The 27,210-nt window shown below is 47.6% G+C and overlaps 2 protein-coding genes and 1 long non-coding RNA gene across 4 annotated transcripts; 1 reads left to right on the top strand and 2 right to left on the bottom strand.

Moving 5' to 3' along the window:
* Positions 1-12,772: 12,772 nt before the first annotated feature.
* LOC127760084 (cationic peroxidase SPC4-like) lies at positions 12,773-14,160 on the bottom strand. The gene is made up of 2 exons (XM_052284297.1): positions 13,909-14,160; positions 12,773-13,711 (listed from the first exon to the last, which is right to left on the bottom strand). Exons 1-2 carry the CDS (start codon positions 14,158-14,160, stop codon positions 12,938-12,940), a joined length of 1,026 nt encoding a protein of 341 aa, XP_052140257.1. The 3' UTR covers positions 12,773-12,937.
* A 2,320-nt stretch (positions 14,161-16,480) lies between these two features.
* On the top strand, positions 16,481-18,505 carry LOC127756370 (uncharacterized). Of its 2 annotated transcripts, XR_008013210.1 has the most exons (5): positions 16,481-16,791; positions 16,900-16,989; positions 17,264-17,415; positions 17,521-17,603; positions 17,726-18,505. It is a non-coding gene; the product is annotated as an uncharacterized LOC127756370 (long non-coding RNA). The 2 variants fall into 2 exon arrangements; XR_008013209.1 differs by having other exon boundaries at positions 17,264-17,603.
* Positions 18,506-21,830: 3,325 nt separating this feature from the next.
* Positions 21,831-25,971, bottom strand: LOC127760869 (cationic peroxidase SPC4-like). Its single transcript, XM_052285193.1, has 3 exons — positions 25,599-25,971; positions 25,318-25,515; positions 21,831-22,655 (listed from the first exon to the last, which is right to left on the bottom strand). Exons 1-3 carry the CDS (start codon positions 25,872-25,874, stop codon positions 22,014-22,016), a joined length of 1,116 nt encoding a protein of 371 aa, XP_052141153.1. The 5' UTR covers positions 25,875-25,971; the 3' UTR covers positions 21,831-22,013.
* Between the last annotated feature and the right edge of the window lie 1,239 nt (positions 25,972-27,210).

The following is a 27,210-nucleotide window of genomic DNA, read 5'->3' as shown; positions in this document are numbered from 1 at the left end:
CCCGCCGCTACGCCGCTCTGGAGGCCCGCCTGGCCGAGGAGGGTGTCACCTCAGTTGACACTATCTCTTGGGACTCAGGCCGCCTCTGCCACGCCAGTCACCTGTCCTCCCACAGCTCTCGCGGCTCTGCTCGCACTCCTAGTGGCCCGCGCTTCCCCAGCTCGCGTGCACCGTACTCACCAGTGTACTCCCCCTACCCACACCCAGTTAGCCCCTCCTACACCCCCGGACACACTCCCGTTGCTTCCTCCCGCCGTGGCCCACGCTTCATCCGCACTGCGCGGAAGCGTGTTGTTGGTTCTTCCACCGTGTTCCGTTTCGACTACCCGGCTCCCCCACCGCCAGCGGCCCGTGCTGCTGCCGGCCCTCGACAGGTTCCGCCGGTCCCTTCGCGTCAGCCGATCGACGTTTCTTCGACTGAGGAGCCGACTACCGGAGGCAGCCAGGCAGACGAGGAGTAGAGGAGGCAGTCTTCAGCAGCCGTCCGTGTGTTAGGCCCTTTTGTTCCGCCGCCAACTCTTTTGGAGTCGTGGCGAGGTAGCGCGTGCGTGTGTTGATGAGGGTGTTGTTTGGTAGTCTGGATCTCCTAGGTGGTGTGCGTACAGTCAAGCTCGGCGTAGCTCTGTGACTTGTCCACACCCGTTGTATCAGGTGTTTTTATGATTTGAAAAATCCAGTTTATGCCTAGTGCGTGCTATCTGAGTCGTTATTTAGTTTGCTCCTTGCCTTCCTAAGTGCTTATCTGATTCTTACCTCGCCCTCTTCTGGGAGTTTAGATGGCTAGCCGCCCCCGCCGTGCTGCTCGTGCACCAGCCCGCCTCGGTTTTGAGGAAGGTAGAGTTGAGCCAGAAGCAATTCATGAGTCAGCTAATGAGCAGTCTCACCACGGCAACCGTTCGCACCGTACTGCTTCCCGTAATGCAGAAGTGGAACAATCTCACCGCTCACACCGCACTGCCAGTCACAATTCTGGAGAAGAACACATCCCTGCCCCACCTCATGTGGAAAACAACATGTAACACTTGATGGCAGTTCAGACACAAATCTTGCAAGGATTAGCCGCAGCCATAGCCGGCTTTCAGCATAATGCGCATGGAAATGGTCACCCTCACATGGGCAACAATAGATCCAAGCTGACAGACTTCCTGAGGTCCCGGCCGCCAGAGTTCTCTCAGACCATCGAGCCCGTTGAGGCTGACGATTGGCTGAAGGATGTTGATAGAAAACTCAACTTAGTGCAGTGTACTCCTGTTGAGAAGACGCTTTACGCCTCTCACCAACTAAGAGGACCTGCTGCAGATTTGTCACGCCCCGAACTAGTCCCGAGCGGAACTAGCCCGTGACGCTCCAAATTAACCTGTTAATTGATACCAGTCCCAGGAAACAGTGCTGGTATAACAGGAAGACAGAATATCACAGCAACAGAGGTCTCTTTATTATAGAGTAGGGGTACAGTCATGTTGGGCTGCGGACAGATCCCGAGCTCACAACTGCATTACAAAAGGAACGCGGAAGCCAAGACTTGGACCACACATCACAGGCGCGACTTGGGAACTAGGCCGAAACCCTAAAACTCATCGTAGCCGGCTTGCTCCTGAAGGAACTCCTCGTCAGCGGGATCCGCTTCATCTTCTTCAGCAACTTGGGGGGGGGGAAATTATTTATATGGAGCAAGGGTGAGTACGAGAGTACTCAGCAAGCCATGGGAAATAAGTGTTTAATGCAGGCTTCAAAGAAGGGCTGCTGTTTTTGCAATTGATTTTATTTGAACTCTTTCCTGAAACAACTAAGTGAGTGCTTCTCAAACGACACGGATGAGAAAGTGCGTCTCGTCCGGTCGGAGTTTGTGCAATGCATCAGTCTTTCGAATTGATCAAGATTGGCACCCGGCCAATAGCTTTCAAACGGCCACCCGGGCCTGGCTGGTCCCATCAGCCGCAGATTTTCCAAACATCAAACCCATTTCACAACAGCAAAATTTCACAAGGCAGTAGTTAAGCAAAACTACGCTAGGAATCACCTCACATCCGCCCATGACCGTGGGCACGGCTGTTCGGACAGCTTAATAACCTCTGCAGAGGGGGTACACTTTACCCACACGACATTACTAACCCGGATCATCCAGCCCGTGCAGAACGGCCACGACTAGAGACCTTAAGGCTTTCATGACAAGGCGTTTCGAAAGCCGACACAGGTTCGCCATATGCCAACGAGAGGGGTCCCAGACCAACACCAGATTAGGTCCCAGACCATACTGTGCCAGGAAGCCCAGGGGTCCTCCCCGACACCACCCCGGCGAATCCACATGTCTCTTGGCATCAAGGCTCCCCCGATTAGCTAATTACTCAGCCAGGGGTGTCCCATTCCACCCATGTGGTCGTACTTGTCTTATGTTCGGATGAAATTCCAAGGAAACGGTCCTTAAGTGCAAGAGCGGGAAACCGTACTCCCGGTACGTTCCCCGGTCCGCGGTTTTGGAAATTCATTTAGTTCGCAAGCACCGACCCAGGTGTCGGGTTTTCCAAGTCTTTTGTAAAAACCCAAGTTTTACCCAAGAACTTACTCAGATTTTAAGTTCGAAGGCGACCGTCGATACCCGCACAGAGTGCACGAATATCGAGGCGCAACTAGGTGGTTACAAGGGAACATGGTATAACAATTAACAGTGGAAGGATCAGATGCAACAAGTTGGGTAGGCCCACCGGTCTGCCTTGCAGACGGGGCAAACAGATTAAGTGCAAATCCTATCAATGCATAATATTTTGCAAGCAAATTAATTAAGTTCAAATATAGGCTCAAGATGTTCAAAGGTGGCTTGCCTTGCTCGAGATCTGGAGCTTGATCCTCGAAATCCTCGCACTGCGGATCTTCGGGCTCCGACACTACACGCGAAACGGGGCAACTCAACAAACGGCGAAAATAAAGCCCTATTATTGACCTCTAGGCGTGCCATTAGATAGATCTCGAGATTTGAGGAATTTTGGAAGTTGAACGGAGTCAAACGGACTTACGGTTGGGAAGATATTGAATTTCTAAGATTATTGGATTTTTGGTCTAAAGGAAAAGGATTTATTTAAACCCTTTTTGAAAAAGAAAAGAAAAGAAAAAGAAAGAGGGGGGGGGGAAATTAGACTTCCCTCGGGCGGCTAGGGCGCGGCCCGAGAGAAAGGGGCGGCTCGGCCGAGCTTAATGGGCCGGCCGGCCCAAGAAGGCGGCCCATGGCGCGCGCGAGCGGGGAGGGGAGAGAAAGAGCCGGTGGGCCGGGTCCATTCCGCGTGGTCCCGAGTGGGACCCGCTTGTCGGCGGCTCGGCTCACCGTGAGCGAGGTGCACGCGGGCGTGCTAGGGTTTGGGGAGGGGGGCGCGGCGCATGCGCGCGGTTCGCGGAGGACGCGGTGCGACGGGCCCACGCGCAGCCTCACGGCTCGCGGTGGACCGCGCGCACGGGGAGAGAAACGGAGGGGGCGGCTGGCCGGGTCAGCCGATCCGGTCGTGGCCGAGGTGGCGTCGACGTGGCGCCTACGTGGCTGCCACGCGGGCCGGCGGGAGGTGGACGACGACGACGGCCGAAACGGACGGCGGGCGGCGGCGGCGAGCGGCGGAGCGAACCACGGCGATACAGGCGAAAGCGAGCACACCGGGAGGTTGCACGGGACGAGAGGAGACGAGCCAACGGCTCGGATTCGCCGGGGGATGCTCGACGGCGGCGGATTGCGGCGGCGGCAACCGGCGGCAGGAGAAGGGGGGAACGGCGATGAGGTCTCGAGGGGTCGATTCCCGGCGGTGAGAGCATCTACGCGGCTACGGGAATCCGTTGCTAGCGACGGATTGGGCGGAGCTATGCCGAGCGGGGCCGGCGACGAGCGGCGCTTCCGAGCTCGGGCGGCGACGGCGGCGAGCACACGGCGGGCGGCGGCAACGGTCGGGGCGGCGCCAGCTAGCTACGGGGAGGCTACTCGTGCTACTATCCGAGTCTAAGGGGGGGAGATGGAACGAGGAGGGAGAACGGAGGGCGATACTACCGTGCGGGGAAGGGCGCGGTGACGAGAGGCCGACGGCACGGGAGCGATCTCTCCGGCCTCGGGCCGGGGAAGAGGAAGGAGAGGGTGCGCCCGGAGTCCCCTTCCGCGTCCTAGCGCGCACCGGCTCCTTCGGCACACGTGACGGCTGCGGTCGGCGATCGGCAAGACAAAGGGGACGGCAATGGCGCGGTGGAGCGAGGGCGAATGGGAGACGAAAGGATGGGGGGGAGCTTGGGTTTATATGGGCGACAATGTCGGTTTGGGAGAGGGGAACCGACATTGGATGGTCAAGCCAGCGATCGGGCGCTCCGGCTAGCGGCCAAATCGGCGACAGGGAGGAGAGGGATGACGCCGGCGGAGGAAGAGAAAAAGGAAAAAGGAAGGGAGAAAGGGGGCTTGCCTCCTTGCCATTTCGGGAAAAGGAGGAGGGAGAGAGGGCGACGCGGCAGAGAGGGCGGAGGGCTCTGCCTCCGGCCCTTGGAGGCTAGCGCGCGGAGTGGCGGGGCCGGGTCGTGACGACGGCGATGACGGCCAGGCGGTTTGGAGCGGAGCGACGACACGGGCGGCAGGCGCGGGCAGGCGCGGCAGGCGCTGACGGCGGCGGCGACCAGGCGGTCGGCCACCACGGCGCGCGCGGGGGCGGCGCGGCGATTTGGGCGGCGTCGGCGGGAACGGCAGCGAGAGCGGAGGGCTCGGCTCCGCGCGGCTCGCGCGCACGCGCGTGCGGCGCTTGGGCAGAGCGGGGAGAGGGAGGGAGAGAAAGAGAGAGAGAGAGAGAGAGAGAGAGAGAGCGAGCCGGGGAGGGAGGGGGAGATGGGCCGAAGGGGATTCGGCCCATCGAACCCTAGGGAGGCAAAATAGACTTTTGCGGAGGGATTTGATTTGGGAAAGATTTGGATTCGGGATTGAACTCGACGATGGATCGGGGATTTGAGACCTGAGATGGCACGGGCACTAGACAACAAGCAAAGAAACGGATTTCGCAAATAGGATTTTTAAGAGCTAGTTTTCCCGCTAGGCGCCAAGACGGAACGGGCGCTACAAGATTGGTGGGAGAATTACTGCAATGCACACCCTGAACCCACTAACATTACTTGGGACGAGTTTGCTACGGCTTTCCGTGCAGCTCATGTGCCTGAAAGCACTATTGACATGAAGAAAGAGGAATTTAACAGGCTTAAGCAAGGCCATAGTAGTGTCAATGAGTACCTAAGTCAGTTCAACAAGTTGGCTCGGTATGCCCCTGAGGAAGTGGACACAGACAAGAAGAAGATCAGGAAGTTCTTGAAGGGAATCACAGTTGGAATGAGGCTTCAGTTGCTTGCCCACGACTTCCCCACCTTTCAACATATGATCAACAAGGCACTTCTACTTGAGGATGCCAGAAAAGAGGCTACCGACGAATATAAGAAACGCAAGTCTAACCATCAGGGGAATTCTTCCCGAGGCGCACCTCGCCCTCGCTTTGGTCAACCCATGCAATATCACCACTCGGTCACTCAGACTAACCGCCAGCCAGGCTACGCCCCTCGTCCTCAAATGAACCGTCCGGCACCTCAGCCACAGCTGCGTGCCCCAAGTGGCAATACTGCGCCAAACAGTGTTACCTCCTTCAAGTCACCACAAGGGCCGCCAGCAGTTCAGTGTTTTCGGTGCAACCAGATGGGTCACTATGCCAGACAGTGCCCTCAGAATCCTACCAACACCAACTCAGGACATGCTAATGGCAGCACTGCCAGAACTCCTACTCCAACGACAGCTCAGTCTCGTCCTAGCTCTCAGGTAAGTGGACAAGGTTCTCGTGCTTCCAACAACCTTGGTCGAGGCCGGGTGAACCACATTCAAGCCGAGACCGCTCAGGATGCTCCAGACGTTGTGATGGGTAAGTTCTCTGTCAACTCCGTACCCGCAATAGTTCTGTTTGATTCAGGAGCTTCCCATTCCTTCATATCACAAGCTTTTGTGAAAAGAAATGGCTGGAAAGCCCAAAATTTACGTGTACCAATGATAGTACATTCCCCTGGGAGGAATATAAGGGCAACTCAAATATGCCCGGAAGTTAACCTTAGAATTGAGGGAGTTGACTTCCTAGCCAAACCGATAGTCTTAGACTCGCAAAGCTTGGACATCATCCTAGGGATGGATTGGTTGGCTAAGCACAAGGGACAGATAGATTGTGCCGAAAGGTCCATCACCTTGCAGGGACCTGGGGGAAAGCAAGTCTGCTTTATCTCTAACACCCCTACCGCAAGTCGGTCTATCCTAACCTGTTTACAAGTCACCTCCTTGGAGTCGGTGCCCATAGAGATTGAGTTCGCCATAGAACTGGCATCAGGCACCGCACCAATTGCAAAAAGACCCTACCGAATGGCAGTGCGACCTAGCTCATCCCCTTGGGGAGCCCCAATGCTCCTGGTTAAGAAAAAGGATGGCTCAGAGAGAATGGTGATCGACTATAGAGCCCTGAATGAAGTAACTATAAAGAACAAGTACCCGTATCTGTACTTGCTTGGAACCCGCCCAAGAATGTGTCAGAGATCCGCAGCTTCCTTGGCTTAGCTGGATATTATCGAAGATTCATTGAAGGATTCTCTAAACTAGCCAGACCTATGACCGAGCTGTTAAAGAAGGAAAAGAAATTTGAATGGTCAGCAGCCTGTGAAGACGGCTTTCAAGAAATGAAGAAAAGGTTGACCACTGCCCCAGTTCTCACCTTGCCAGATATCCGAAAAGATTTCGAGATCTTCTGTGATGCATCAAGACAAGGCTTGGGATGTGTCCTAATGCAAGAACGAAAGGTTGTGGCCTATGCATCCAGGCAGCTCAGGCCTCATGAAGTCAACTATCCCACCCATGATCTCGAATTGGCAGCCGTGGTTCATGCTCTTAAGATCTGGAGGCACTATTTAATCGGGAACAGATGTGAAGTATACACCGATCACAAAAGTCTAAAGTATATCTTCACGCAGACCGAGTTAAATATGAGGCAGAGAAGATGGTTAGAACTAATCAAGGATTACGATCTTGGAATTCATTACCATCCCGGAAAAGCTAATGTGGTCGCTGATGCGCTAAGTCGCAAGACCTATTGCAATATAGCTCAAATATGGCCAGACCAAGATCGCCTGTGCAGAGAATTGGAGAAGTTAAGGCTGACCATTGTACAGTCAGGTGTCCCTGCCAGCTTGACAGTGCAGCCTACCCTAGAATCGCAAATCCGGGAAGCTCAGAAAGATGATGAAGGGATAAAAGAATTACTAAAAATAATACAGGAAAAGAAGGACACCAATTTTTCCATAGACGATCAAGGCACAGTTTGGTACGGTCCACGCATCTGTGTACCGGCCAAGAAGGAGTTAAGAGACCTCATTTGAAAAGAAGCTCATGAGTCTGCCTACTCCATTCATCCAGGAAGTACGAAGATGTACCAGGATATCAAGGCATATTTCTGGTGGGCTGGGATGAAACGAGATGTCGCAGAATATGTGGCCCTTTGTGACATTTGCCAGAGAGTCAAAGCAGAGCATCAGAGGCCAGCTGGTCTGCTGCAACCCTTACCGATTCCTGAGTGGAAATGGGAAGAAATTGGGATGGACTTCATCACCGGTTTACCAAGAACCCCTAGCGGGTACGACTCCATCTGGGTAATCGTGGACCGACTCACGAAATCAGCTCATTTCGTGCCAGTGAAAACCACCTATGATGGAAAGAAATTAGCAGAACTCTACATGACCCATGTCGTATGTAGATTTGGCTGTCCCAAGAAGATTGTGTCAGACCGAGGCACTCAGTTCACCTCAAGGTTCTGGAAGCAGTTGCATGAAGCTCTCGGAACCAATCTAAATTTTAGCACAGCCTACCATCCGCAGACCGATGGTCAGACAGAAAGAGTAAACCAAATCCTAGAAGACATGCTACGCGCGTGTGCCCTGGACCTTGAAGGCACTTGGGATCGTTGTTTGCCGTATGCTGAGTTCTCATACAACAAAAGTTATCAGGCCAACATCCAGATGTCGCCAAATGAGGCAATGTTTGGAAGAAAGTGCCGCACTCCTTTGTGCTGAAATGAGGTTGGCGAAGCACTGGTGTTCGGTCCTGACGTACTCAAGGCAGCAGAAGAACAAGTTAAGCTGATCCGAGAACGTTTAAAGACAGCTCAGAACCGTCAGAAGAATTACGCTGACAACCGGAGGCGAGATCTTGAGTTCGAAAAAGGAGACCACGTGTACCTGCGGGTATCACCTCTCCGTGGTATGAGGAGGTTTGGGATGTCCGGCAAGTTAGCACCCCGCTACATCGGCCCCTACCTCATAACAGCCAGACGTGGCGAAGTGGCTTATCAGCTTGAGTTACCTGAAGGTCTCGCAGATGTGCACAATGTGTTCCATGTATCCCAGTTAAAGAAATGTCTTCGAGTTCCAGAAGAACAAGTTCCCCTGGGTAATATCGAGCTGGAAAAGAACCTGACCTACAAGGAAAGACCGATCAAGGTTCTTGAAGAGGCAGAACGTCAGACCTGAAGGAAGACCATCAAGTTCTACAAGGTCCAACGGAGCAATCATTCTGAAGATGAGGCAACCTGGGAACGAGAAGATCTTCTCCGCGCCGAGTTCCCAGAGCTGCTCCCTTAGGTGCTGAATCTCGGGGTCGAGATTCTTGTTAGGGGGGTTGGTCTGTAGCGCCCGTTCCGTCTTGGCGCCTAGCGGGAAAACTAGCTCTTAAAAATCCTATTTGCGAAATCCGTTTCTTTGCTTGTTGTCTAGTGCCCGTGCCATCTCAGGTCTCAAACCCCCTGATCCATCGTCGAGTTCAATCCCGAATCCAAATCCTTCCCAAATCAAATCCCTCCGCAAAAGTCTATTTTGCCTCCCTAGGGTTCGATGGGCCGAATCCCTCTCGGCCCATCTCCCCCTCCCTCCCCGGCTCTCTCTCTCTCTCTCTCTCTCTCTCTCTCTCTTTCTCTCCCTCCCTCTCCCCGCTCTGCCCGAGCGCTGCACGCGCGTGCGCGCGAGCCGCGCGGAGCCGAGCCCTCCCTCTCCCCGCGCCGCCCGTTGCTTCCCGCGCGCGCGCGCCGTGGTGGCCGACCGCCTGGTCGCCGCCGCCGTCAGCCTCTGCCGCGCCTGCCGCCCGTGTCGCCGCTCCGCTCCAAGCCGCCTCCGCCGTCATCGCCGTCGTCATCGACTCGGCCCCGCTACTCCCCGCGCGTGCTTCCAAAGGATGGAGGCAGAGCTCCTCCTCATCACCCTCTCTCCTTCCTCCTTTTTCCGAAGAGGAAAAGGGCAAGCCCCCCTTTCTCCCTTCCTTTTTCCCTTTTCCCTTCCCCGCCGGCGTCATCCTCCCTGTCGCCGTTTTGGCCGCTAGCCGGAGCTTCAGCCCGCTGGCTCGACCGCCTAATGTCGGTTCCTCCCTCCCAAACCGACATTGCCGCCCTATAAACCCGAGCCCTCCCCAAACCAATCTTCCCCGTTTTCGCCCTCGCCATTGCCGCGCCCTGCCCTGTTCGCCTCCGCCGTTCGTCGCCAAAGCGCCGGGAGAGCCGGTGCGTGCGAAGGACGCGGAAGGGGACTCCGGGCGTTCGTCTACTTCCTCTTCCCCGGCCCGAGGCCGGAGAGATCGCTCCCGTGCCGTCGGCCTCTCGTCACTGCGCCCCCTTCACCCCGCACGGTAGTGTCGCCCTCCGTTCTCCCTCCTCGTTCCATCTCCTCCCCTTAGACTCGGGTAGTAGCACGAGTAGCCTCCCCGTAGCTAGCTGGCGCCGCCCCGACCATTGCCGCCGCCCGCCGTGTGCTCGCCGCCATCGCCGCCCGAGCTCGGAAGCGCCGCTCGTCGCCGGCCTCGCTCGGCGTAGCTCCGCCCAATCCAACGCTAGCAACGGATTCCCGTAGCCGCGTGGATGCTCTCACCGCCGGGAATCGACCCCTCGTGACCTCATCGCCGTTTCCCCCTTCTCCTGCCGCCGGTTGCCGCCGCCGCAATCCGCCGCCGTCGAGCATTCCCCGGCGAATCCGAGCCGTTGGCTCGTCTCCTCTCGTCCCGTGCAACCTCCCGGTGTGCTCGCTTTCGCCTGTATAGCCGTGGTTCGCTCCGCCGCTCGCCGCCACCGCCCGCCGTCCGTTTCGGCCGACGTCGTCGTCTACCTCCCGCCGGCCCGCGTGGCAGCCACGTAGGCGCCACGTCGGCGCCACCTCGGCCGCGACCGGGTCAAGCAGACCCCGGTCCGCCGCCTCCCTCCGCCCCCCTCGCGCGCGCGGTCCACCGCGAGCCCTGAGGCTGCGCGTGGGCCCGCCGCACCGCGTCCTCCGCGAACCGCGCGCATGCGCCGCGCCCCCCTCCCCAAACCCTAGCACGCCCGCGTGCACCTCGCTCACGGTGAGCCGAGCCGCCGACAAGCGGGTCCCACTCGGGACCACGCGAGGATGGACCCGGCCCACCGGCTCTCTCTCTCTCCCCCCTCCCAGCCCGCGCGCGCCTTGGGCCGGCCCATTAAGCTCGGCCGAGCCGCCCCTTTCTCTCGGGCCGCGCCCTAGCCGCCCGAGGGAAGTCTAATTTCCCTCCCTCTTTCTTTTTCTTTTCTTTTCTTTTTCAAAAAGGGTTTAAATAAATCCTTTTCCTTTAGACAAAAATCCAATAATCTTAGAAATTCAATATCTTCCCAACCGTAAGTCCGTTTGACTCCGTTCAACTTCCAAAATTCCTCAAAACTCGAGATCTATCTAATGGCACGCTTAGAGGTCAATAATAGGGCTTTATTTTCGCCGTTTGTTGAGTTGTCCCGTTTCGCGTGTAGTTTCGGAGCCCGAAGACCCGCAGTGCGAGGATTTCGAGGATCAAGCTCAAGATCTCGAGCAAGGCAAGCCACCTTTGAACATCTTGAGCCTATATTTGAACTTAATTAATTTGCTTGCAAAATATTATGCATTGATAGGATTGCACTTAATCTGTTTGCCCCGTCTGCAAGGCAGACCGGTGGGCCTACCCAACTTGTTGCATCTGATCCTTCCACTGTTAATTGTTATACCATGTTCCCTTGTAACCACCTAGTTGCGCCTCGATATTCGTGCACTCTGTGCGAGTATCGACGGTCGCCTTCAAACTTAAAATCTGAGTAAGTTCTTAGGTAAAACTTGGGTTTTTACAAAAGACTTGGAAAACCCGACACCTGGGTCGGTGCTTGCGAACTAAATGAATTTCCAAAACCGCGGACCGGGGAACGTACCGGGAGTACGGTTTCCCGCTCTTGCACTTAAGGACCGTTTCCTTGGAATTTCATCCGAACATAAGACAAGTACGACCACATGGGTGGAATGGGACACCCCTGGCTGAGTAATTAGCTAATCGGGGGAGCCTTGATGCCAAGAGACATGTGGATTCGCCGGGGTGGTGTCGGGGAGGACCCCTGGGCTTCCTGGCACAGTATGGTCTGGGACCTAATCTGGTGTTGGTCTGGGACCCCTCTCGTTGGCATATGGTGAACCTGTGTCGGCTTTCGAAATGCCTTGTCATGAAAGCCTTAAGGTCTCTAGTCGTGGCCGTTCTGCACGAGCTGGATGATCCGGGTTAGTAATGTCGTGTGGGTAAAGTGTACCCCCTCTGCAGAGGTTATTAAACTGTCCGAACAGCCGTGCCCACGGTCATGGGCGGATGTGAGGTGATTCCTAGCGTAGTTTTGTTTGACTACTGCCTTGTGAAATTTTGCTGTTGTGAAATGGGTTTGATGTTTGGAAAATCTGCGGCTGATGGGACCAGCCAGGCCCGGGTGGCCGTTTGAAAGCTATTGGCCGGGTGCCAATCTTGATCAATTCAAAAGACTGATACATTGCACAAACTCCGACCGGACGAGACGCACTTTCTCATCCGTGTCGTTTGAGAAGCACTCACTTAGTTGTTTCAGGAAAGAGTTCAAATAAAATCAATTGCAAAAACAACAGCACATCCTTGAAGCCTGCATTAAACACTTATTTCCCATGGCTTGCTGAGTACTCTCGTACTCACCCTTGCTCCATATAAATTATTTCCCCCCCTAGTTGCTGAAGAAGATGAAGCGGATCCCGCTGACGAGGAGTTCCTTCAGGAGCAAGCCGGCTACGATGAGTTTTAGGGTTTCGGCCTAGTTCCCAAGTCGCGCCTGTGATGTGTGGTCCAAGTCTTGGCTTCCGCGTTCCTTTTGTAATGCAGTTGTGAGCTCGGGATCTGTCCGCAGCCCAACATGACTGTACCCCTACTCTATAATAAAGAGACCTCTGTTGCTGTGATATTCTGTCTTCCTGTTATACCAGCACTGTTTCCTGGGACTAACAGGTTAATTTGGAGCGTCACGGGCTAGTTCCGCTCGGGACTAGTTCGGGGCGTGACAAGTACAGTGAGATTGATCTGATAGCTAGCGAAAAACATTTCTTGTACTATTACTACTCTTGAAGTATGTAAAAAAAAAGTGTTTATCAATATCAAGTACAAAAATATAACCATGCATTGCAACCGACTCATAATAATACATGACAAAAATAAATACTTTTTGGGTTTCAAACTTTAGTATATGTATAATACATAATTTCATTTTAAAGTGGTATTAATAGCTTTCTTATAATCCATGTGAATGGATTTAGAGCAACTAATAATTATGTCATGTTAGCGTCCTACTTGCACCGAAAAGATTCGATTTGACTATAAGGATCTCAATTAACCTGGTGGCATTATGCTCCTACACATCCATTACTATTTATTTTTATCTTCACTCAGTGCAACGTATGGGCATTTCGCTAGTTTTATTAGAATTTTTCATAATTATTTGTATCGAAGAAAAAGATACACGAGAGAATATTCTCTCGAGTGATTAAAAATTTAAAATCCACCCCGAGTAAAACGTGCTACATGCAAGCTCCGAGTTCTTCATCGGAGCATAGAGTAATTGAGCTCCAGCTAGGTGCCACCGCCGGCGGCGTTGCGCACCGAGCAGTTGGTGCGGATCTCCCCCTGCACTCCCGTCATCACCTGGATCTGCGACATCTTCACCATGGAGAAGGCGAAGCGGCGGAAGAACTCCGGCTGGTCGACGGCGAACCTGCCGACGAGGCCCCTCGTCCTGCCGTCGCTGAACAGCACCTGATCGGAGGTCAGGAGCCCCTGCCGGCTGAGCAGGTCGACGTAGTACTTGTTGTCGAAGGCGTTGGGCGTCCGTACGTCGATGTCAGTGGTGTTGGTGGTGTTCTTGGCCGGGCAGGAGAGCCTGAGGTGGGCGGCGAACCGCGCGTCCATGGTGGCGTCCACCTGCGGGAAGAGGCGGTCGTCGAAGGAGATGCAGCGGGAAACGCCGAGCGTGTGCGCGCCGGAGAGCGCCACGAGGTCGGCGGCGTCGAGGCCGATCTTGGCCACGGCGGCGAGGAGCGCCGTCACGTTGGAGCTCGGCGGCGGGAACGCGGCGACGACGCGCTCCCTCGCCGCGATGGTCGCGCCGTCGCGCCGGCCCAGGGGGACCCTGTACTCCGGCCCGCCGACCAGGCGGACGGAGTCGCGCGCGGCGAGGGTTAGGATGTCGGCGCAGGAGACGACGGCCCCGCCGCACGCGTCGTCGAGCAGGGCGCGGAGTTGGGCGACGGCCATCAACGCCGACGGGCGGATGGTCTCGTTGGGTGGAGCGTCCAGCTCGCTCGCCTCCGTCGCCGTGCGCGTCAACAGCACCGACGCGTCGCAACCCTGCACGCACAGCGCAGCACAATTATTAGTGGCGGTTCGCGAATAATTACCCCTCACAGATGCGTGTTTAAATATAGTATCGATCGATCTGTTCAATAAAATTCAGAGCATGTTTGAGGCGTAATTTCATCATTTTGCACATGCATTATGCATGATTAGGTGTATAATCAATTAATTTTAATCAATTAGTTAATTGCCTGGACGAAGCAGTCATGGAAGTGGAGACGGATGAGGCCGGGGGCGAGGCCGACGTCGTTGCGGATGGCCTTCTTGAGGAAGCTCCTCACGATGGTCTCCGCCTTGGGACAGCTCCTCTGGTAGAAACCGTACGACAAGCCCTTCGCCGTCGGCGGGTAATCGCCGGCGGAGGCCGCCGGAGCACACAGAAGCAGCAAGCTGCAGCAGGAAACGACCAAAACCTGCAACGTGCTGCTCATTTTTCTCGCCATCTCGATCGGCTTAATTTTGTGTCTTGGAGTTGGGGTGAATAAGCTTGCATGCGAGTGTCTTCATCAATTTATAGGCGTTTGTTCGATCGCGCGCCAGTGTCAATGGCGCCTACAAAATCCGTTTTCGCATACAAAATGATGTCAAAATGTCAACGCAATCGACTACCTACAAAATCATCCATTTCGCGCAGCTGTGTGAAGGTTGGCAAAAATTGCTACTTTCGTTGCGTTTGGTCTCAATAATGTGAGCTAGCTAGGAGCTTCCATCGATTGTTCTATTTTATCAGTTGCGTGTGATCGAGCGAGTTCAATTCATCGATCACCCAAACCGGCCGGCCAGTACGTACGATCCGATGTACCACGTAGTACGTACAAACGTTGCAGATGCTACCTAGCTGGTCGTTAGTCGTTACGTTGCCTCCTCGGCAAACGAATGATCATTTGACTTGACAAGCTAGCTTGGCAAGGTCAAATTTCTCTCTTTAGGATTTATTTTTCATATATCAACTTCCATGCATGTTGATTAGTAGTTCGCACGGAGTTGAGGGGATCGAGAATGATTAACGTACCTTCAATTCAGCACGACATGAATGTACGTACATATGCACTGCATACAAATTAATCAATCTATGGGCTAGCTCTTAATTAATTCTTCTTCAGATGGAAGCTACGTTAAATTTAAAAATACACGACTGTTTTTTTATCATATCGATTCTTGCAATCGTGTTGCTAGTTAGAAAATTTTGTATTATTTCGTTTCTTTTGACAAAAGTTTCTTTTCCGAATTCAAACATGATCAGTATACTCCCGTTTTTTTTGACAATTTGGTCCTTTTAAAAAACTTATTTTGAAACTAACCCTCGCCAAAAACTTCAACCAAAAATAGTCCGTGGGCTCAGCGCCAGTTCCGTTGGCGTTGAGGTCCAACGGGTCAGCGCCAGTGACTTTGGCGCTGAACCCTTGCCCACGTGGATCAACAGTCGATCCGATTGCCGACGTGGCGTAGTGTCAGCGCCAATGCATTTGGCGCTGACCTCCGTATAGCTCTTGAGTATGTGAAGTATATTTTAATATCAAGTAGTGATGTGTAGCGCAGTGGTGAAGCCCATTCCTTGGCTAGTTGGTGACCTGGGTTTGAATCTTGAGCTTTGCACTTTTTTTTCGCATTTATATGGGCAACAGAGAAATAAAAAAAAAGAGTGCAGACATTGGGGATCGAACTTGGGACCTGGTGAAAACCAAACAAGCAGTTCAACCACTGCACTATCAATAAATCATGATAAAGAATAGCACACTATTGCCACGTCCACAATCAACTCTGCTAGCGTGGCAAATTTTAGCGCTGTACTATTTGGCACTGAGACGTTGGACCTTAGCGCCAACGGGATTGACGCTGAGTCCACGGCCTATTTTTGGTTGAAGTTTTTGACGAGTGTTAGTTTCAAAATAAGTTTTCTTAAAGGACCAAATTGTCAAAAAAAACGGGAGTAAATTTCATAAAACTACAGATATTTTGCATGATCTATCACAAAACTATAGATTTTAGAACTAGTTTCACAAAACTACAGATTTAGTGTCTTCGTTTATCACAAAACTACAGGTACTTTGAACAATCTATCACAAAACTACAGATTTAAGAACTTGTTTCACAAAAATATAGATTTAGTGTATTCGTTTATCATAGTGCTACACATTTAGTGTCTTCATTTATCAAAACTACAGGTTTAATATCTTCATTTATCACAAAGCTACAGATTTAGTGTCTCCATTCTCACAAAACTACACGTTTTGTAGTTTTGATAAATGAAGACACTAAATGTGTAGCACTATGATAAACGAATACACTAAATCTATATTTTTGTGAAACAAGTTCTTAAATCTGTAGTTTTGTGATAGATTGTTCAAAGTACCTGTAGTTTTGTGATAAACGAAGACACTAAATCTGTAGTTTTGTGAAACAAACTCTTAAATATGTAGTTTTGTGATATATTATGCAAAATACCTGTAGTTTCGTGAAATTTACTTAAAAAAAACGGAGTATACTCGATGGATCCGTGAGTGTTCAATACATGCATTAATTGTGATCTGCTACGCACTACTAGAATATATAATATTAACAAGGACTAAATAACGAGGACAATAAATTCCTAGTCGTTAATCATATTTTGGAGCAGTTTCGGTAGAAAATTGGGACGTGATGTGTAACCGACGACCACAGCTTACCTCCCGTCGTTAGTTTTCGTTCTTTGTCATCGTTAATAGCAGTTTTGATTTGCCTATCACCGTTTTATAGTAAGTTGAATAAAATTTTATTCGTGTACTCCCGATCCGATAATCTCGCCCCCATCTTCTTGTATTCCCCTCGCTCCTGCTGCCGCTCACCTCGGCCGCCGGCGTGATGCTACTGGCGCAACCATCGGATCCCTGCGCACGAGCTCCGGCCTGTCGCTCCCACCACCCGTGACCTCCAATGCTGCCAACGTTGGCCGTGCGCTCTCACCACCACCATCTCCAGATCCTTGCCGAAGTGCTCCCGCCACCACAACCCCAACGGCGGTGGTTCTTCCCCAAGTTCTCACCGGGCACACGAGGGAGGAAGGAGGCTTGATTTGGTGCCCCCACCCCCCTTTGGTAGAATCTCCTTCTCTTGGCACAAGAAGTCTCTATCAGTTATATGTCCTCCCCTTCTGCGCTAATCCAAACTGAGATCGTTCCCTGCTGGTTTCTCCTCCAAATCAGCAAAAATCAGGAGGTTGAGAGCTGATTAGTGATTGCTCGCTGGAGGTGCCGCCTGGGGGCTACATCGAGCAAAAGGGTCACAACAGGAAGGTAATACTATCAAATTTGCCAGGTAGTTCATACGTGCTGATTATTATTAAGGTTTATTTGCATGTCTAGTTGTCTACTGTGCTGCTTCTCCCTATCACACAATGTTTGATATGGTACGTTCCACCAAATTCTTGTGCTTGTGATAGCTCTGCCACTTTCATGAGTAATTGAGGATTACAAGCAATTAATTCTATTTTGTAGGTAAGCATACTTCAGTTGCTAGCTTTAATCAAGGAAGAAATTCATAACTGTGTATCAGTGTGCATGACTACAGGTAACCGGGTAACTGGGAATGAATTGATGCCATCAGTTAAGCAGGCTCAATGTTTGATGTGAAATTCAGGGACAGCTTCACTCTTCGTGGCCCTATAATCTTTATCAGGATTGGAATTTTGGAACTTAACTATAGGATTAATCATTGTGTTGGTAAATGTGTCGCCGTGTATTAAATTTCTCTTTCAGTTTTTAGATCAAGAATTCGCTCTTTGATCAACTGTTACTGAATTATAATACAATTGGGCATATGTGTAGGAACTTTGCAACGTTTATGTGTTGATAATTATGCTGCCCCCATTCATGACCTCATCCCCAGTCCCCCATGAAGACTCTACCAGGTGCTTTCTTAACTAAATAATGTAACATGATTAAGAGTTCTCCTCAACTGGCTGCCTGGCATGATTTTATCAGAAACTAATGGATTTTTGTTATAAACTATTGCACTGTTTATCTTCTGCAGGAACAAAATTCAGGATGATGCCTCCTGGTCCGAACAGTTTAGGGAAAACTCAATAGAGCCAGAGGATCTACACAAGCCTTCTATTCATTATTTTAAATTGCCATCAGTTTCATCAAACATAATTCTATCTAATTTGTGCTCTGTATTGCTTGAGTTAATTAATGAATTATCATCCAAAGCATAACTTGTAGTGAACTTATTTGCTACAAAGTGTTATATTGTTCCATTTAGCTATTGAAGTTAAATTGTTCCTATTTATATATTGCAGTCGAATATTGTTTAAGAAATAAATACTAAGTTTGCAAAACTTGTCAATTGATAATTCTAGACTGTAACTGTACTAAAGTATTTTGCTTCTCAGTATCCTTCTTTTTATATTTAGGTAACTGAACTAACATATATTAGGTTATCAGAACAACATCACTGGAGGTAAATTTTGCTCTCAAATAAGTTATATATTACATGCCAAATATAATGTATATTAACTAGTATAATCCTTGTCAGTGGTAGGATTTGTGATGAAACGGATGAGGAAGGTGCAGTCGAAGACATATTGAAGGGTTGTTTCTCTATATAATGATCAGCGGTTCTATCCATAAGACCTCCAGATCGAAGAATATTTTTTTGTCATATGTAACATTGAAGCTCGGGTGTCCCAGTTAGATTAGGTATCACAATGTATCCCTGAATATTTTATTACAATCGATTCAAGAATGATATCATTATTCTTGTACTGATTGTTTTGAAATATTGCTATGTTGTGCAATAATATATGAGATTGTTAACTCCAAAATGTGCACTTGCAATTATTTCCAAGGGAGTAATGGATCTTATTGTGAATTAATAATGGTGTTAATGATGTATTCTGAAATTTCCTAATATTAGTAAATATGAACTTAGATGTGGTCGTCAATATATTAAGAACCACAACCAGTCCCAGTCATTAATACATTTACAAGCACAAAATGTTACGGTCAACATTATTAACAATAGCACATAACCATGGTTGTTAATAAAGTAACGATGACATATTGTTCCTGTCGTTAATGAAATAACGATGGGAAAAATTACGTGGTCGTTAATACTATTAAGGGCGGAGGCTTCAACGACTAGAACTTTGTAGTCGTTAATGAGTATTAACGACCACATTTGGACCTTTAACGACCACATTTCCCGTCGCTAGTAGTGACGCCATCCTAGCCGGCGTCTCCATGCATGGTGCGCCACTGCACTTCCACCACGTACTTGTCCCATCATGGAGCGGATGCCGTCTTAAGGCTGTGTTCTTTCCTGGGTGATTGTGAGTGAGTTTTGCTTCGTTTTCCACGCGCACGCTTTCCGAACTACTAAACGGTGTGTTTTTTGCAAAAAAATTCTATAGGAAAGTTGCTTTAAAAAATCATATTAATCCATTTTTAAAGTTTAAAATACTTAATAGTCAATTAATCATATGCTAATGGCTCACCTCGTTTTGCGTATCTTTCCAATCTCCTCTATCTCCTCTCCTCACACACAGCCTTACTCCTCGTGCTCAGCTTCTTTTTCTTCTTTTTCTTGGCATTCGTCTGTTGCTTCCTCGTCGTGCAATTTGCCATCCATGGGAAACCCTCCCTTCAAACAATATTACAGGCTTCCTGTAGTAGATAATCCATTATTAATATGTGATATACCATTCCACGAACATTATATAAGTAAAATTTGACTTATATAAGTTCCTTCTAATTCCTAAAAAAATTCCTTCTAATATATATATTGACGTATAATCCTTTTACGCGTTTGCGAAAACTTCTACTAAGTTATAACCAAAAGAACAAATAGTTCTAGATGTATGTTTTAACAAATTTTAGTTTAATTTATTTTTTTTGTTGTTACAAATAAGTCAAATTTAACTTCTATATTTTTTATGCGATATATCTGTTATAAAAGTACCTTGTTACAATTTGTAGTTTCATTTTATATTTTTTAAGTCAATATCTCTTATTAATGTATATCAACTTTTTTTGTGCAATTAAAAGGGTATATCTAGGGATGAAAAACCATCTTCTTTTGAATTAGATGAAAATGGTCAAACGTATTCCCAAAGTCGACGATTTCATCTGTTTAAAAACAGAGGTATATGGTATTTTACTTATTTGATTGATTATTAATTGTTGCTAGAAATTATATTTCTCCTTTATTTAATTTGGTATATGGTTAAGCATATATGGTACCCGATCGATCCGTGACTGTTTTAATTAGAGAATGCATGCGTGACCGAATCGAACGAGATAATCCGAGCCCTAATTCGAACCTAGTTGCAATTAATCCGCACAAACAAATACCAATCAAATAGTATACCTATATTACTAGCTAGTAAGTTAGCAGCGAGAGGGCATATATCGGAATTAATTATCGAAGAACAATAATTAATGGGCGATCTAGAGAACCCTAACTACGATGGTCATGGCGGCGACGGCGACGGCGACGACGATTACTACTTCACCGCCATGGCGGAGCGGGACGTCGGGATCGACAGCGACTACGGTCAGGCGGCCCTCTTGGCCTGCCTAGCCGTCACGACGATCGGCGTCGGCGTCCTGATGGTGAAGTACTACCGCTCCCACCATGGAGCCCTTGCCGTCTTCCTCCTCGCCCTCGCCATCTTCCTCTTCCTCATGGCATCCGGCTGCGGCACAAAAGCCGTGCTGTATACCCTCCACGGCAACCCTCCTGCTCCTGATGAACAACGACTTCTCGTAGATGATCCATTGGACTGATAGATATGTATATATGATCCTTAATTTGGACGTCGTCTGATTATTTAAGTGACATGCAAATAACGAGAAGATATCCCCTTCCCTCGAAAGATCAAAAAATAGTTTCCCCTCCACAGCTCGGGCTACCATGGCGGCTTCGTCTTGTGCGTCTTGGCATGCCGCTGTTGCACAAGCCTCATCCGTCATTCCATCTACAGGAACCATCCGTCATTCCATTATACTGTATGATCCATCCGCAGACAAGACGCCGGCGATCTGATTAATTATTGATTACTACCTCCGTTATAAAACATTTTAATTTTAGTTAAAGTTAAACTGCTTTAACTTTGATTAAGTTTATAGAAAAAATAGTAGCATTTTCAATCTAAGACAAATTTATTATAAAAATATATTAAATTATTGATTTGATGAAACTAATTTAGTATTATAAATATTATTGTTTATAAATTTAGTCAAATTTAAAACAGTTTGACTTTGATCAAAATTACAATGTCTTATAATCTGAAACGGAAAGTACTGTACTTTACTTTATTTTGTTTGATATATTGGTGTTAATTCGGATACTTCTTCAGTTGAAGTAATCTGTGACCTGGAGGGTGACAAACTATATATAGCTTGCTTGCTGCCAGCAACAATCGACATGTGCTTGCTATCTGCTGATGATCGAGGATCGATCACTGATTGGTGTTGATCATTGCCTAATCAGGATCAAGTAATCATCGGGATGTTTTTGTCATGTATGCAGCAAACGTATGTCTTTAGAGTTTCAGACACTAGGTTGTTTCTCTCTCTTTCTGGTATATACGTACATACGTCTATTTATGCAGGTATCTTATGAATTAATTATTAATCTATTATCGTTGCCGACAAATATTGTACGCCTTAATACTCAACGCATGTGTCATGTGTGTCTACAGGTGCGTGACTTCTGCCTCCACTCCAACCTAATTAATTAAATCTTAAATTTGGCTTAAATTAATTAAAAGAAGTGATCTGCAATATACATTGGGAAAGTGGTTTTATCACTCAAGGGGATATCTCCTCGATTCGTGCATTCCACCTAAAATAATCATAAAAAAATTTGGCAATATAGATTAATATGAAATATATATCACTCCGTAAACATTTAAGTTTAAATTCAACTTCTATAATGTAATAAAAATAACAAATATAGCTGCGAATATATATAACTATGTTCAATTTAATTTGTTCTTTTTGTTGCAATTTATAGAAGTTGAATTCGGTCTTGCATGTTTATGGAGTGATATATTTCATAATAATCTATGTTATTATATATATATTTTTAAATTTTTAATAACTATTTAGATGACATGCAAACAATAAAAATGTTTCCTGCAGAGATGAAAATCCACATCCATATATATTGATCATAAAGGAGGTTGTCATGACGTCATGCATTTATTCGACATGGCAGTAACCAACATATATCCACAGTCGTCGTCGTCTCTTTCCACATTCAACGTACGGTACACGTACTGACGTACGCGTCCATGGCGCGCACAATTGTGTGTCTAGAGCACGATGCTCTCGGCCGCCTCGACGACGGTCTCCACGGCGGCGGACCACGGGAGCTCCTCGTCGGCGGCGGCGGCGCCGGGGTTGCGAACGGAACAGTTTGCCCGGATCTGTCCCTGCGAGCCGGTGAGTACCTGGATCTGGCCCATCTTGACGACGGAGAAGACGAACTGGTGGAAGAACGCCGACTGGTCGACGGCGAACTCGGCGACGAGCGGCCTGGTGGTGGCGTTGACGAAGAGGTCCTGGTCGGAGGTGAAGAGGCCCTGGCGGTTTTGCAGGTCGACGTAGTACTTGTTGTCGAAGACGTTGGGCGTCCGGATGTCGTTGACGGTGGTGTTGGCGGTGTTCTTGACGGGGCAGGAGAGCTTGAGGTGGCCGGCGAACCACTTGTCCATGGTGGCGTCCACCTGCGGGAAGAGGCGGTCGTCGAAGGAGGTGCAGTGGGCGATGCCGACGGTGTGGGCGCCGGAGAGCGCGATGAGGTCGGTGGCGTCGAGGTTGAGCTTGGCCAGGGCAGCGATGAGCTCGGGGACATGGGAGAACGGCGGTGGGAGCGCGTCCCCGACCTGTTTCGTCGTCGCGGAGGTGAAGCCATCACGGCGGCCGAGCGGCACCTTGTACTCGGGCCCGCCGGCCTGCATCAAATCCAACCATATTGCATAAAAAATTTTATACAAATATATAAGATATAAATCACACTTAAAGTACTATGAGTGATAAAATAACTCATAACAAAATCAATTATAATTATGTAAATTTTTTGAATTAGACGAATGATCAAACATGTGAGAAAAGGTCAATGGTGCCATCTATTAGAAAATGGAGGTAGTACTTATCAGGTACTCCTCAGCTACGGAAATTACTAAGCTATTTTTAATACATTTTTTCAACAATCGAGTTAGAAGTAAAAAGAAAAAAAAATAGTGAAACATTAGGGTTTAACGGTCAAATGATACCCATGCTTTAATGTGAAACATATTGATAAGTATATGTTAAATATTGTAAAAGCGATATATATATATATATATATATATATATATATATATTTGTTAAAATATTGTACAAATAATATGAGGGGTGATGATTGGATATGATTGCATTTTGATTTGTTGAATTAAATAAATTATAGATCATGTTGTATGCGTACATGAGATTAAATATGTATTTATTGTTAGTGAGTGATGATGTGGCGTGGTTGTATGTTGAGGTTTAGACATAGTAGGCTTTAATTTTATAGAAAACATAGATATAGCTTTTAGGCTCTAGCGTTTAAATATATTCATAAATATAAACATTAATCCATTAAGTATTATTTTCCCAAATCAATCACCTTAAGCGTGATCTTTTAATTTTCAAACCAGTAAAATTTTTAGTGCCATCAAAATAATTTCACTTCAATCTCATATGCTAAAACTTTAAAAAATGTCTATATTCATGTGAACGGATTGATTAATACTTCCTCCGATTTTATAATTCTTGATGGTTTGGACAAGGTTCGAGATCAAACTTTTCGTAACTTTGATTATTAATAATTTAAAACTATTTAGTTTAAAATAACTAAAACAATATATATAGATTTATCTTTCAAAATACTATAAGAAAAGTAAACATGTATTTATTTATTGTATATATTATAATAGAAAAATAAAGTTAATGACATATTTTAGGAACCAAAAATTGTCTAAAACGTCAAGAATTATGAAACCAGATGGTGTAGTGACTAATTGATGATCAATTAATCAATTATGGTACGCTCTTATTCAGCAAATGGTCTTAATATCGGTTAAACGTACTAATCGTCCTAATTATTTAAGATGTCGATGGTCTGATACTTTTGGGCATTGGCCATGATCCACACGTTGGGGAGACAGCAACACGATTTCCTGTTTCCTCATCTCTATCTCTTCATATTGTGCCATTTCTCGCAGGCTATAGCATTCAGCGCACTCCAATAATTTTGACATAAGTACTGATCGTGACGGAGCCAAGTACTTGCAATTTCGGATCCCGACAAGTAACTATAATACTATATATCCCCGAATTATTTTTTTTCATATTCTTAAAATTTTGTGAATTTGGATTAAAATTTATTCAAATTCAGTTAAAATGTGTTAAAAATTCAAATAATTTCGTGTCAAAAAGTGAAAAAAAACACAAAATTTACAAAATTATTCTGCCTTTACCTTCCTATATGCGAGCTCTTTTACATGATTTAGTTTAATTCATGTAAAATTTTTAATACATGACATCGTTTACTATTAGCACGTTATCTGAGGTAGACAGGTAGTATAAAGAAGGCTAGCTTAAAAGGAGTTGTCTTTTTTAACATGCAGAACTCTGCATAGCTCTTTCTTTTCCTTTTCTTTTATCGATGCCTGCATAATTTAAACTATTTGATTAAGAGAATTTTTAAGGGATGAATTATTGCACTGTAAGGTGTTGTTGGTCCTTTCCGCTGATTAATTTAGCACTGGCAAACGAAAGTAACATAGTCTCTTGCCCGCTGCCAGATCGAGATATACTAGCTAGAAATTAAAATTGGAGAAACAGGTGGATGGACGAACAGTACGTGCATGGTGCAACGCCCACACTACATCCTACATTCCTACTCCACTTAATTTCCTTTCCTCTGCTCATGAAACTGTAGTATTTAGATACTGTAAGCACTTCTTTTTTCTGACAAGGGAAATTATTTACATCCTTGGTCTCTACTCAACCGTAAGACGTACACCAAAGATACTCAGTGGTCAATCCGGAATATAAATTGAGGTGGTGCAAGTGATAAAAAACACTAGATATGAGTAAAATAAACTAGATATATCAACCTAGTATTTATCTCTCAAAAAAAAACTTAGTATTTTCGGATGAACCTTAAATACGCATAGGACGAAAAGAAAACATATTGCTTTCTCCAATTTAATTTACGTCTATGTTAACGTTAAAAAAATATATAAAGAAATTGGTATGGTCTACTCGGAGTACGTTCATATTTGCAACTTTGGCACTGATCGCGATAAGCAGTGAGGCAAATAGTGTCCGGTCAATTTACACTGATTACTCACTTAGGCTAATAAACAGCTAATTAGTGGCAGTGGCTAGAGGTGGGACTGGCACACCAACCAGCCCCAACAGTGGATTCACCACTGAAGATACTGCTAGCTTGCAAAGTTAGGCTGAGTTTGAGATGAAAGGGATAGAGAAAATTGAAATGATACATAAAACCAGGTGTATTATTAGTGCATGATTAATTGAGTAGTAATAATTATTTTAAATTTTAAAAATGGATTAATATGATACCAGTTTGACGGAGTCACGGGCGGCGAGGGTGACGATGTCGGAGCAGGAAACGACGCGGCCGCAGGCCTTGTCGAGCAGAGCCCGGATGTCGTTGACGGCCTTGAACGCCGCCGGGCGCAGCGTCAGGTTGGGGACGGCCTCCTGCTCGCTGTCCGGGCCGCCGGGCGTCTTGGTCAGAAGGATCGACCCGTCGCAGCCCTGCAGATCGATCGCCATGCCATTCACGCACTTGAAGATGTAGTATATGCCATGCTAGGTAGCTAGCTCTACGCGGTTGTTACCTGGACGAAGCAGTCGTGGAAGTGGAGGCGGATGAGCGCCGCGGCGAGGCCGACGTCCCTGGCGATGGCGTCGTGCAGGAAGTTGAACACGATGGCCTCCGCCTGCGGGCAACTCTTCTTGTAGTGATCGAACGATAGCCCCTTCGCCACCGGCGGGTACGACGGCTTCTTCGCCGCCGCCGCCGCCGGAGCACTGCACACCAGCAAGCACACAGCCACCACCGCTGCTGCTGCTGCTGCCATGGCCGGACTAGCTGCACTTCTGCGAGAAGCCATATATTTAACACTACTTTTCTTAGCTTAATATGGTACTAGAAATTATTAAGGTGCCTTGATTTCAATGGAGATCGATCGAGGTGGCTTGTGGAGAACTTGCGCCAGCCGGTGTCCTCATTTATAGCCATCGTTGTTCGGCACTGTACAGTGAGATGATCGATCAGTGAGTGACACTGCAACTTGCGCGGAAACAAGCAAGCGGGTTTAATTAAGCTACCAAAGAATATGCCCTTAATGATGAATCGAGGCACCTTAATAAGGGTGGAAGTAGGACACCACACTTCCACTCTCGTAGCAGTTCCTTTTCATACATGTAGAAACTACGGGCGTTTTTTTTTTTTGGACTTTTCACTAGCTTTGCTATTTATTGATTTAGTCACGTTCTCTGTCTCTATAGTTCAGTCTCTTCAGTTCATCCTTGTGTTGTCACTGATGATTTTTATCCATGTCGTCTCCCCTGTGAAAGCGGCACGTATGTGGTGGAAGTGAGCAATCCTCTTTCTAGCTTAATTTTCTTTTCCTGAAACACCACAGAATAAAAGATCCAAAGACATTGGTTCGGTCACAGAGCTTTCAGGACAATTTCTAAGTAACTTCGCTTGCGACAGAAGAACACTGTGCTATTCTATCTAGTGAGTATATATCACACATGGCACTATGCATCCACTGAGTAAAAAAAAAAGGTCACGCTGAGAGTCAGATTCCAGGATTAATCAAAGATCAGATATCCCCGAGCAATTAAGCAGCCACTTATTGACTAATTAACCAGTCTTTGGCTTGGCTATAGCTGTGTAGTCACCATCTATGTACCTTCTTTTTAACCAACTTGATAGTAATGCTTTTTTTCCCCAGCCATTATTCCATCCTTTTCGTCACCGGCCTCACCTTTTCTTCCCACGATTAGAGATAGCACCCCAGCAAATTCAGCTTACCTGTTACTCTGAGTCTCTGGGAGGTTGGCAAATTGCAACTTTCTTGACAGTGAGATTCATGTTTAGATATCAAAGCCGCCGGAAAGAGAGGGCCCGGCCGGCTAAATCATGTGTAAAATTAAAGTATTAGCATCCCAACCAACTCAAATTAGCCTCTTTTTAAACTGTTCTGCTGCGACTATTGTCGACATCTTAAGATAAGGTCTTAAAAAAAGCAAATTTAAACACTGGATTGCGTCACGCTATGTATATGTTAATTGCTGGGCTTGCACCGCCTCAAATTTTCCTTTTCCCCACTGTTTTTGTCAGAGTGAACTTTATCATTATTCACTCACAAATTTAGTTGGACTGCGTACCCTATAAAGATCTCTATCTCTACTATAAATGCGTAAGAAAATGAAGGG

The sequence above is a fragment of the Oryza glaberrima genome, chromosome 1 (assembly GCF_000147395.1).
Source record: "Oryza glaberrima chromosome 1, OglaRS2, whole genome shotgun sequence".
Taxonomy (NCBI): Eukaryota; Viridiplantae; Streptophyta; class Magnoliopsida; order Poales; family Poaceae; genus Oryza; species Oryza glaberrima.
The sequence above is the reverse complement of the archived record's forward strand: the minus strand, read 5'-3'. Positions and strand labels throughout refer to the sequence as shown.